Raw genomic sequence first — 13,057 nt, forward strand, 5'->3', positions numbered from 1 at the left:
TAGAAGTTAGAGCCTTTCAAAGCGATTTTACGTTTATACACAACTTATTAATCTTAACCACGGACGTATATACGTATGTGCGTGATCTTAACTGACACGCGTAACGTGTATGATTTTTTTTTTACATATTTTAACCATTGTCGAATAATATATTAATATTTATAAACATACATATTATATATATATATTTATATACATTTTTATATCAATATCGTTATTTTATATAACTACAACTACCTCATTACTTCATTAGTACTAAATTGTATATTATTAATTATTATCATTATGCATATCATAAAATTATCTTCATGATAGTAGAATAAGCTATATGCCTATATTAAGTCGTTTTGTAATCATGTTCAAGTAAACAACAGCCTAATGAGTATATTGTAACCTTATCTATTTAAGTATAACATAATTATTAATTATATTATAGTGGCTCCCTACGACGACCGACTCGGGTGGCCAAACTACTCGGGGCTAAAATAGAAAATCTATTGAGTGGAAGGGGGAGGGCTAATGGTTGAGCGTCAAACGGGAATCGAGAAAAAATCTTTTAAAATAACACTCTTACTGAAACAAAGATTTCCCTAATTGGCCTAATTTACTATATTCTACTTTCTAACGTAAATACAAGTATATGCGCTGCTTACAGTATAAAAATCAAATTTAATTAATGGTACTAATGTAGAAACAATATTGTGTAAAAGTGTTTTAGAGAGTTTTGATCCCTACCCTAAGTATACCCTATCATGTGACTGGACTAGCTATTTGTGATACATATTTATATTTAGGGGCGTGAAAAGTAGGTTTGCCTATTAAAAATTCAAAAATATCATACTTCTATATTTTCAAAAATTTAATGAAGATTATGATTTGTATTGTAACAATAATAATATTTACCCAACGGAAATCCGTTGTTCGTATTTAAATATCGTGTTTATCCGGTCGTTTATGCCTACCCAAAATATCATAGACACCTTTTAGAATTTATCATGGTTATTAAAGACTATAAACCAATAATTAAATATAATTATTCATTAAATCATCGAAATTCTATCTGTTGGGTTTTAATCGTTTATTTATAATATCTTAAAATAATAATAATAATTTAAATTTCTTATCGTATTATCGTTCAGACTGCCATATCTCAGTACAAAATAATATTAAAATAGATATACCTCTTATTACCTCAATTTATACCACCAGATAAACAAACTATATATTTTTAGCGCATCTATTTAACAGTTAATACGATAAATTAACAGTTCGCTGCTAATATTTTCCGACATTCGTTGTCTGCAGATATAAATCACATTTTTTCAATTCGCTCTAACTTTCATGAATCAAGTCACCACTTGCCACTTGGACTTAATATTATCGTACTGTTTACAACAAAAAATATTTACCTGTATTATTTTTTTAATCGAATTATAATTTAAAAAATAATAATTGAAAATGTCCGTCACTGCAACATTAAGCAACGGCGACTCTGTACCGTTAAACTCGCTGGTGGCCGGTTTGATGTGTCTGAACCGCGTCAAAACCGAAATACCCGTGATTGGCTTGGGTTGCAAATACTTTACGAGTCTCATTTCCGGTCTCAAGGTGAGTCTACCACAATTATGATTACACGATATCATAATACTTTATTAGTCGTACAAGCGTTCATTCGTCATCTAGCCAAAGGTATTTTTGTGAGTGGTAGTTGTATGTTGCGGTATATTAAGATATTGGGCCTCTTGAAATATTTTTTACCCTTCTAGATTTTTAGGACATCAGTGCCACCGGGTGGCTGTGTGCATGACACGTGCAGTCTTCTACAGTTCTAGTAGTTTTCCCATTCGTTATACATGATGAAGATCAGAATAGATAGTATGACTTGTGACATAAATTGGAGTTTTGGAAGAAAATTATAATTTAATGTGGTCTTGAGAAATATGAAGTAAAATACTTTTGAGTTTTTACACCTATCTGCGGGCTATTTACTAAACAAAACTGTTGTTCTCGAGAGCGAATGATGATATCCGTTATTAGAGAGAGAGGTTGCTAAAGCACACGATTTTGCATCCCTATAGTATTTCCGTGAAAAGTTATTAAGTGCAGCTATTTCAATATATTAATAACTTTATAAATACTTCAAGGAGGGGTATGGGCATACGACACTATTTGATTAGTCAAAATATAATTTATGGTTATCAGATCTTAAATATTTGAAAACAATTTGGAGGGAACTACCCCCCTCATCTCGCCCCTACTCGATTAACCATTACTCATAGGGGCATATAGGTTCTTATACTCTTATTAAACTATATTATATACTTAAACCATAATTTGATCACTAAGGTATTATTTTATGTTTTTTTCCGCTACCACATCGTATAGGAATCGTCCACCGTCGTCGAATGGAGTCTGAACAAAGCCACTATCGGCGTGGATCATGTGGTCAAATTTCCGTACGTCAAAGACCAACTGATGGCCATCGATCGGTTGTTGTGCTCTTCGTTGGATCTGACAGAACTCTCATTACCTGTGTTGACTAAAACACCGCAAGAAGTATTTACCTAATTCAATTAAACATATTATTCGAATCACCTAAAGTATGCGCGTTTCGTATTTACGTTTTTGTTTAAATTTTACCACGAATTGCAGTTTTTATTTTTTATTAATATGCGTTCACTTTTTATACATTAACACCTCGTTTTTATTACTTATCAAAATAAATAGAATTTTAATTTTTAAAGCACATAGGTACGACCTATTCAAAGTCTCGTGTATTTTACGTAAGTATAAAATAATATTATAGAGCTTATTAATGTGAATGGCGTGCATCCGTACATTAACGTAGTATCACATGTATAATTTAACTTAGTAAAAAAAAACGTGAACGCGTGATTTATAGTAATTAGTAAAAATACATTTACTTAAATTTATTTTTTAAATGCGTGTTTAATAAGTAAATTTAAATAGGTACAATTGGTTTTGTTTAAAATAACAATTAAATAAAAAGTAAATGTTTTCAGCTGATGATTTACTAGTTATATAGGTACTTATACTTACTTAAGTTAATTAAAAGTTGAGTTAAAAATTAAAATAAGAAACAAACACTTATCAGTTATCCATGATTAAAAATAATTATAATTATCAGATTATAAAAACAATAATAATTATGTATACAGTAATGTGTTATGTTTATAACAAAATATGACTGTAATATTTATTTTATTTTCACAAAAAAAAAAAAATATGTGGGATGGCTATATAATTAAATTTTGATGTTTGTGAAATAAAATTTTCAGATTTACAATGGTAGTGTAGAATATGTTATTGGAATAGTAACACCGATTACCAACTGGGTTGACTTGGAGCTTCTGCCCCCAGCAGAATATTATGTCGACCATTATTTGCCGGAATTGGATTTTGATCAACAAATAAGTAAACTTTTTTTGCATAAAATTAACTTAAATATTACCTCTCTATGTAAAATTATATAACCAACAAATAAAAAAGACAATTAAAATGGGTACCTATATATGTTTAAAAATTATAGTTCTTCTAAGTGGATCTTTAATAAAATTCTACAGAGGTGTTTATTTGTAGAAAGTGGGAGGTTTATAATGTAATATATATAGTTTTTAGTCATTTAATTTAAAATATTATGAATAATAATTAACGTATGTGGTATAATACCTACATTTACCTAGTGCTTATAACATATAGTGCTTAATGTTTATATACCATCATGTAGAATGTTGGTGAGCACTGCATCTGTAGCTTGTATAATTTATAATCATCGATTTAACGGAATTTACTTTTTATCCTTAAAAATCATTAGTACAACCGTGAAACAAAGTAGTAAATTGATTTTACGTGGCCTCAGGACTCGGACACGCACACGATGTAATATATAATTAATATCTAATCGATATCGTATCTATATATATTATATTGTCTGCTACATACGAGACATTTCACCAATGACTCATACCCAACGTCCTAACCTAAAGATATACGAATAATAATATTATTATGTATTTATGTAGTATAGGTAGGTCACTCAAAGTTGGATTAATATATTTTATAATAAAATATTTTATTATTAAATAATAGTTGATTCTTAAAATTTGGTTGTACTTTATACGGGTAATTATAATTGTACATTTCTATAATCTAACAGTTCCAGGAAATAATAAAATATGAGCATTTACCAAAATAAATATATAAATATTGTTATTTGCCCGTTGGTTTGTAAAGCATGTAGTTATGATAATTTCTAGTGTTGTTCGAGTACTCGACTTTGGAAAAATTTTCTTTAGTCGAGTCGAGTCCGAGTACTTGAACTCGACTCGACTAAAAAAAATTTTGTACTCGTAAATACGAGTACTCGACTTGAATCAAATACTCGAATTGAATCGAGTACTTGTTTCAGTGTTTCACTATATTATGTAAAAATAATTATTAAATGTTGAAACTATAAATAACTGAGAGAACCCAAATACGAGTATTCGCGATAAGAATTCTAGGATTGTTATTGCTATATTTTATATATATTTATTATTATGAAAACGACATTTTATATATGTATAACTATTTAGGTTTTTTGTTCATGATAATAAATAATAAATATTAAATAATAATAATTAATAATAAATAAAGCCAAATCTTATTTAATTAAAAACATATTTAATTTGTTTCTATATTTATTGGCTATATTACATACTAAATACCAAAATATAAACTAATATTATAGTAACTATAGTAACCTAAAAATCAAATGCTGCATGTATGAAAGATCATTGAGAACGGATATACCGACTTGGGTGATTTTTTTTTTAATATTCCGGAATTGTCTAATACTCGACTCTTTTTTCGAGTACTCGACTTTTTGTAATACTCGGGTATTGTCTAGTACTCGACTTTTTTTTGAGTACTCGACATTTTTCGAGTACTCGAATTTTGAACTCGACTCGACTCGATGTAATTGAAACTCGACTGGACTCGACTGGACTTCAAAAAACCAATACTCGCCCAACACTAATTATTTCCATATATTTTATAACTTATAAATAGTTTTGTATACGATTTCTTGTTATGTAAGTTGATGAATGATGTCTAAAAATATAAAATGATTATTAAAACGAGCAAAATACACACCCGTATAAATTGTTATCAGATTGTGACAAGGACTAATAATTAATATTATATAATGGTATACATATACATATTAAGGGGGCTGGAGCATGGCATGTTTTAAGGAGTAGTGTTTAGGCATTTAATATTACATTGACTATTTTGCCTTGTCAATGTGTGAGATGTAAACGAACATTAGTGTGAGTAATCCGTTATCGCCTATTCACGACGAAATACGAATTCCCGGAACTACGATAACTATCAAAATATTCGTCGAATTTTCCTATTAGCCGTTTAATTGATTTTAGCAGGAGCCACTTGCGTACATAATATGCCGTGATCACTGTAAACCAAGGGCATGTGTAAGGGGGGATTCAACCCCCCCCCCAACCCCACATAGAAAATTTCTTTATGAGTAAATAGATGTGAAATAATATAAAAAAATACATATCGACCCCCCCCCCCCCTCAATAATCTTTACCTACGCGACTGCTGTAAACTGTACACAATATTAAAAAAAATTAAATTACATGAAATAAAAATGCTAATAAATACAATAATAAGTTTATTAGATTATGATAAATTAATAAATTTCATTAATTAGTTGAGGCAACATGCTTTCTAAATAAAATGTTTTTAGTTGATCTTTCATTTTGTTTTCCCAAAAACTGTCTTCACGTTTTATTTTTTCAAACATTAAACCTGTATAAACATACACAATATACATAGGTAGTTAATTATTTAAATATAGATGATCATGATAATAAGCATAAAATATATAGTACAGTGATATTTAAAAACCTTTAGGGGTCCAAATGCAAAAATAGCAGTATAGTTTACACGAAATATGTAATTGCCCTTGAACTTGATAATAATAGTTGTGGTTTCGTTTGAGATGCAGCTGTCCATTTTTTATTTCACAACATTTTATTTTTTTTGAAGTGATTCCGTCTTCAGAACTCATACTTTTCGCTGATGCTGGACATTTAATTTCGACTAAAGTATTATGGTCCACCAGACCATCAGGAGATGCTGCTAAGAATGATAAATCATGGTCTACTATTAAGCCTGAATTTTTAATACTTTTGCCTAAAACTTTTTCAAGCTGCTGTTTGGCAATGTCTTCGTGCTCGATTCCATATCTGGTGGCAGCATTGCCGCTAAAAGTCCCAAACAATAATTCCTTGGCGACTTTGTCTCGTGAAGTGGATTCACGTAATTTGCATATCTTACCAAATACAGAGGCTGTTAATCTATATAAAGTAAAAAGTAATAAATATTTATGTAACAATAAAAATATAATTTTTAATCAAAAAATAATTGAAATAAACCTTTTTTTTCTTTCTAAATGCCATTCCTCGCATTGGTGTTGCCTTATAGTTTTTTTTTCTAAATCATGGATTTCATTTTTATTTATTTTTAAGTTAGGAATGCATTAAATTAACAATGATCAATATGTATTATATTTAAATTATATTATATTTATTGAATATTTTGTTAGGTATATTATATGATGTGATATATCGATTTATGATACATTCTGTTTACAATAATAATTGTAAAAAAAATGAGGGCTATTCAGTTTTACGAGTGTATTGTTTTAATTTATAATTTTAAAAAGCGGGTAAGTAAGTGGATGTCGCTCTGCTATACAGTAGTTTACAAGTGGGTTACCTACTGTAATGGATGATATTAAATTTGAATTTAATGATATAATATCATTGTATACGAAAAACGATTCTGATCGGAGACGAGTTTTCAGTTTTAGATATTTTATACAATATTAATATTTAATTAATATCAATTAAAATAATTAAATAGATTTCGTCAAAATTTGAACTTAAAATGGTTATAAAAAAAAATCATGCCTATATTTTTTGAAATTTCCAATAGTTTTCAAAAGCACCAGGAAAAACAAAAAAAAAATAAACGAAAAACGGGAATTTTTACGCAAATTCAAATTTTGAAAAACTAGATTTTAGATATTGGTTTAACTCTAAAACTAATTCTCGTACAAATCTTTTTAAGTTTTTTTTTTACAAATGACAATAAAATTTTGTTCGTTGGGTAAAAAAGCTTCAAATTTTAATACAAGACTTCTAATATATTGTCGCAATAGTAGTTAAAAAATATTAAAAATACATAGTCACAATTTTTTTAATAAACATTGAAAGTTCAAATTTTGACAAAATACGTAAAAATCACGAAAATTCGCAATTTATTTTTAGTTAGAAAAATTCATACAAATTTTTCTTTACAAATCTAAGGTTTGAAAATTCCAAACAAGATTCTTCATGAGTTTGTCTACTTTTATCAAAAAAAAAAATTTTACCGGAAAAGTCGTATTAAATTTTTATGAGCATTAGAATTACAATATTAGATATTCGCTCAATTTCTGTTGTACCTGATTCATTGTGAATGACAGCGAAATACAAAAATCCAATTTGTCAACACACACACACACACAGACCATTGTAATATCAATACAATAAATTATCCACTGAATATATAATTTAATCATACCTACCTATATAATATATTATATAATTCTATATTATATTTAAAATTGATAAAATCTTATGTTACTAACAAAACAGTTTTTATTCATTAAAAATATAACCATAATATATCAAACCATAATCAATGTATTATAATTACCTCATTATTGTTTCCATGATCTTCAGGTTCTTTTTCAAGTTTTTTACATTTAAGATTAGCCAGGTTAGGTTTTTTTCGTGGTGCACCCAACCTGAGGCGCGCTTTTTTACCCAATCGCCAGTCTTTATTCATTTTGAAATTCAAACAAAATAAGTGACACGAAAAATTGAACTTCACTGTCCGATTATTTGGAAACAAGTAATACTTTTTTCGTTTTGTCATAATAGTATAAATTTGATCGAGTAGGAAACCAACTTATCACTAATCGATTTATAATCGCCCGGCATACAGGTATTATTTTTATTGCGGCTACCTAGATTCTTAGAAATGTTCGAATGCCCGTACGCGCATGCACATGTCTAATTAAACGAGGAATAATATTCTGTTCCGGTTCTCCGGCACAAATTTTATGCCAACAGTACCAAAAAAGAAAGAAAAATTCGTATTGTTTTGATCGACTTATATTAATTTTGAAAAGTGATTTGTATTCGTTGGTCTATTTTCTAGGTTTGTTCGGAAATAGATTTACGATTTTATTTTTAGTTAATAGAGTATTATGCATAGTAAGTTTATTTTATTTTCAAAAAATACTTATATTTTGACTAAAATTTAGATAGTCACAAAATTAAAAAATCAAAAATTCACTTCCGAGCAAACCTAGAATAAATAAGCACAAATCAGATGTAGTTTTCAAAATTAAATTCAAGCAACTTGAAGTATGTTTATTTTACTTTTGCTTATTGGTATAAATGCGTGGAATATGAAGGTTGCTCCAGCCCCCTTAATATAATTTCTGAACAGTTTCTTAAGCCGGATTCCCACGACTGGTGTACTTGCCAAATACGCCAATAATTGTACATTTGACCAGTGCACGAATATGGTGCTCACACGTCTGGCGTACTTGACAAGTACGCCAATACTGGAGCGTCTGGAGCACTAGTGCAAGTAGCCAAGTACACTGTTGTCCCCATTGCTGGCTGTTATACGAACCAGTCGTGGGATCAATAGTACAAGTATATTGGCCGTTCCTTTGACTTGTGTCACATTTACCGACAATCGCCGGGAACGACACCAGTGACAAATAATTGTACAAGTATGGCGATCCGACGGCATGGCAAGTAACCACCAGTGCCAAATATTGGCCAAATACACCAGTCGTGGGAATCCGGCTTTATAATAATAAAATAGGACTGATGGGCGGATAACCAATAATTTTTAATATCGCAATATGCAATGTTCGTTTATTTTTATTATAAGCTATCGATTAAAGTGCATAATTGAATATTTGAATTTTGAATACCTTTATTTTTATTGACCATTCGAATAACACTACCGAATTATTCGATAGTCGTTATTGGCAGTGTCCACCACTAAAAATAGCATATCATAGTACCTATCATACAAAACAAAGTAACAACCAATCAATTAATGTGGTAATAGTGTAATGTTGAGCACAGGCCACAGACTGCTTCTATCTAGTAATTAATTGTTGGTTGTTGACATAAGTTATACAATTTTGGCACAATTTCAACTTTTGACTTGGGGGGCTGAATATATAAAGGCAAGCTGACCATTGCAATATAGCATTTTAAAATTGTATGTCATAGGATTTTTTTTTTTTGGGGGGGGGGGGGGGGGGGCTGCGGCCCCCTCCCCCTAGTTTGCACCTATGGGTATATGAATTAAGTTTATACTTGGTTTTTTTTACTTCTCGAAAAAAAAAATTAACCTCTAAATACCGGTATTAACCGGTACCAGAACCGAAACCTTAATTCTGTAATTTTAAGAACCGGAATCGAAACCGGTACCGAATTTTTATTTTTTTGAAGAACCGAATTGGAACCGAAACCGAAAAAATCATAAAGGTTCCAAGCCCCGTTTCTTTCATTTAATCTGGGCTCATTGCATATCTCTAATCAAAGAATGATCTCCGTGTACTAGCTAAAACTACATAATAATAGCTATTTACTTTCATAAATGTATTTGTATTTTTATTGAATATTATTTAAAGTGACCTATAAATGATTGTATAGAGCCTGTACATTGTGAAAAGGGTCCAAGAGCATGCCAATTATCCGTGAAGCTTGTTCGCCGTATCAAACAACATGCTTACGCTGAACCAAAATATTTGGGAAGCCTGATATGCAGTTTATATGGAGAATCAATCTTGCTGGCGAAAATAGTAAGTTAAAAAAATAATAGTGTTTAACCATTTTGTCATACATAACATTGTAAAATGATGCATTATTTTTATTCTAAAATTTTAAACATGAAACAATGTTAAGGGAAATTATAATTTGCACCGTATCACAGGTAACCGTAATTAGTGTGTGTATTTTCACTAAAATAAAGGTATGTGATTTGTATCATCGTAAGTAGTCGAAAATTATTTTTCTAATTTGCACAAAAATTATTATGTATATTGACCAAAGCTAGGATTTTATAGTACTAAAAATAACTAAAATATGCGCTATATTGTGCCCTAAAGACATGAAAAATACCAAACAACAATTAAAATTTATGTCGCTCACAATTTAAAATTAGTATTTGAAAGTATTTTTTTTTTTAATTTAATCTATACCTACTCAACCTGAACTTCATAGTTTGTTTTTGAACCAAAGTTGTTGCCAAAGGCGTTTCGTCAGATTTGGAAGAAACTCAACGATGGCGTGACACCGGTTGAGGTAGCTAATAGCTTATTGTTGGTGGAGATGGGCTGTCTACGACTTAGGGAAGGAGCATCTTTACTAGTCAAAATGATGGAAATCCCTGAACAAATGGCTAAGTGCTACATAGAAATGTTTATACAATATGTGTACGAACAAAAAAATGTAAGTATGTGAATATTAAAATAATATATTGGTTATTATTTAGTTCAATATTTTATAAATCTACGAATTTATTTAAACTTGATTAATAATAAAAACGGGGGGTTTATATAATTGTATTTATGTGGGATTATTGTTAAAAAGTGTCATTACTGACAATAGATTTAGGTACTCAATAAAATAAATCAGATTATGAAATATCTTATGCCAAATTTAAAGTCGATCATTGACATTTTGAATATTAAACAAATTAATATATATTATAATAGCTTATAAGAACGAAAATATTGCTATCAAATAATTTTTGGATTTTGACTAAAGTCATGTTATTCCGTTCAATAAATATATCAAATTTAATTTTGAGTTGATTGTTCATTTTTTCACTGTCTAATATATTATAATTGTAAACTTGTTTAAAAGTTAAAAACTGTAACTATATTGTGGTACTTGCAGGTATCTATAAATATATAATACTTTTCATACTTGACTGATGAATTATTTAAAAATAAACCCGTGTTAAATACTTATAAGTGTTAACGGTACTTATAACCAACGTTATGTAAATTTATTATAAGTTCATCGATTTCAATTCAGTTATATAATATTCAGACCATCAAGCTCATAATATATCGCCACTTACGCGATAGGAATACTTAGTTTTCATCGACTCAAATAAAAATATGCAATAATACTATAATAGGTATTAAGTATATACTAAATGACTATCAATATATATAACTACTGCCGTATTATAATATATTGGTAATTACTAATTGGTGTAAAGAATTCGTAAATATATAACATTATGTCGATTGTATATATTACTATTTGTACAAAGTTTTTGTGTGAATTCAAATACCTACCTACATTAAAAAAAAAAAAATATTTAATAATTTTAATACTTCCCCGAGTTCCACAGTTATAACAGCATAAGACATAAGTTGTAATTAGTAATACTTCAGTTTGATTAAATTTAGAAAGCTTCTTGTTGAAATACATTTTAGTAAAAATCGCCCAATGCAACAAATATTAGGTGCTTACATACATATTTTGATTTCTAGACTACAATAATAATTAAAAAATATAGATTTAATTATAAATTGTATAGTTTGTACTTAGAAGTTCGTTACAATTTAAGAATGTTATTATGCATTTAATATCATAATAATCATATATTGATGTTTGTTTGAATTTATCAATATACTATCTAAAACAATATTATGTTTGTTTATAATTATAGTTAATGGTTGACAACCTATCTAGAGTCATCGTAAATCCTGTGACGACAAAACAAAAAAAAAACACAAAAACCAAGACTTTTTCCCATGAGAGAGAGAAGACTGAAACAATAAATGAGGATACAAATGGAAGTGAATATTCATCATCTTAAAACTTATTTGATTATAGGATATCACAATAGTTTAAATTGTCTATACTCAGCCATTTTGGTGGTTTCAATTTCAATATTTATCATTTTTATAATTAGAATTTATTTTATATTTTACTATTTTTTTTTTTTTACAGTTTATTTATATTTATGAATTTTAAGTTTTAAACAAAGAGATTCAGCAATTAATTATTATATAAACTTCATTTTTTTTTAATTAACAATAGGAGTTAAAAAAAATTAATTATATATTGTATTTAACTGATAGTGTATGCTTAGGCGTGTGAATTTATACTTTTTCTCATAGCCATTAAATTCGTTTTTGAATTATTATTATTATTATTTTTTAATTGGTCTTTGATTTACGCCAACTATCGTTATTAGTTTTTTTGGATGGTAGTAGTTGGTTGAGGAACAATTGTTTATGTTGGACAATGATTCGTTACCAAAAAATTGGGTGTTTACTCATCTGGGAGTAAGCGTCGAACACAGCAGACATTAGGCCAACTGTGCCATACCAGGCCCCTTTTGAACTATTATTTTGTTGTTCGTTGTTCATTTCATAATTTTTAATTACCTGTTTTAAGTTTGTGACCTATATTCCTTTTATGATATCGCCTTCATTCCCATGATACAATGCACTATATTTACTATTTAGGTATCAACCACAGTCTACAATTATTATTTAATTAAAAATAAAAATTATTTCCTGTCTAGTTATGTACACAAAATTATTTGAAATCTATGATGTCTACATTTTGGTATAAGTCAACAAATACTTATGTTTGATAAATATACCTATATAAAATAAGTAACAATAATGATAAACAATAAATATACTGCATTATTAGTGTATGATGTAACTCAAACAAAGTTGTAATATATTAACATACAATAATTATATATCATTGATTACAAACAAGTGAATAAGTGTATAAAACCTATAAACATACCTACTATATTTAAGTACTATTGGTTATTTAATGTGAATATTTTTAAAACATAGACACGAAATCGATAATTTGTTGTATCTACTTAGATTTATTAAAACACT

General features: G+C 28.6%; 2 protein-coding genes across 3 annotated transcripts; one reads left to right on the top strand and one right to left on the bottom strand.

Moving 5' to 3' along the window:
• Nucleotides 1-1,260: 1,260 nt before the first annotated feature.
• Nucleotides 1,261-12,278, top strand: LOC107170566 (uncharacterized). 2 transcript variants are annotated; one of them, XM_089223649.1, is made up of 6 exons: nucleotides 1,261-1,608; nucleotides 2,386-2,556; nucleotides 3,300-3,435; nucleotides 9,822-9,970; nucleotides 10,392-10,619; nucleotides 11,857-12,278. In XM_089223649.1, exons 1-6 carry the CDS (start codon nucleotides 1,459-1,461, stop codon nucleotides 12,004-12,006), a joined length of 984 nt encoding a protein of 327 aa, XP_089079775.1. In that variant the 5' UTR covers nucleotides 1,261-1,458; the 3' UTR covers nucleotides 12,007-12,278. The 2 variants fall into 2 exon arrangements, with proteins under 2 accessions (XP_089079775.1, XP_089079776.1); XM_089223650.1 differs by having other exon boundaries at nucleotides 10,410-10,619.
• LOC149057392 (uncharacterized) lies at nucleotides 5,714-8,371 on the bottom strand. Its single transcript, XM_089222014.1, has 3 exons — nucleotides 7,789-8,371; nucleotides 5,932-6,383; nucleotides 5,714-5,832 (listed from the first exon to the last, which is right to left on the bottom strand). Exons 1-3 carry the CDS (start codon nucleotides 7,803-7,805, stop codon nucleotides 5,714-5,716), a joined length of 588 nt encoding a protein of 195 aa, XP_089078140.1. The 5' UTR covers nucleotides 7,806-8,371.
• Nucleotides 12,279-13,057: the final 779 nt, after the last annotated feature.

This window comes from Diuraphis noxia, unplaced genomic scaffold, assembly GCF_037042655.1.
Source record: "Diuraphis noxia isolate RWA-SAM2 unplaced genomic scaffold, SU_Dnox_SAM2 contig0003, whole genome shotgun sequence".
NCBI classification, from domain to species: Eukaryota; Metazoa; Arthropoda; class Insecta; order Hemiptera; family Aphididae; genus Diuraphis; species Diuraphis noxia.

Bases quoted from the DNA above. Each gene is read 5' to 3' on its own strand.
- LOC149057392 (XM_089222014.1), bottom strand. The intron at 5,833-5,931 runs GTTTTTAAATAT...ATGTTTATACAG, and splicing joins TTGCATTTGGACCCCTAAAG to GTTTAATGTTTGAAAAAATA.
- LOC107170566 (XM_089223649.1), top strand. From the start codon at position 1,459: ATGTCCGTCACTGCAACATTAAGCAACGGCGACTCTGTACCGTTAAAC. The intron at 3,436-9,821 runs GTAAACTTTTTT...ATGATTGTATAG, and splicing joins GGATTTTGATCAACAAATAA to AGCCTGTACATTGTGAAAAG. The intron at 9,971-10,391 runs GTAAGTTAAAAA...TGAACTTCATAG, and splicing joins CAATCTTGCTGGCGAAAATA to TTTGTTTTTGAACCAAAGTT.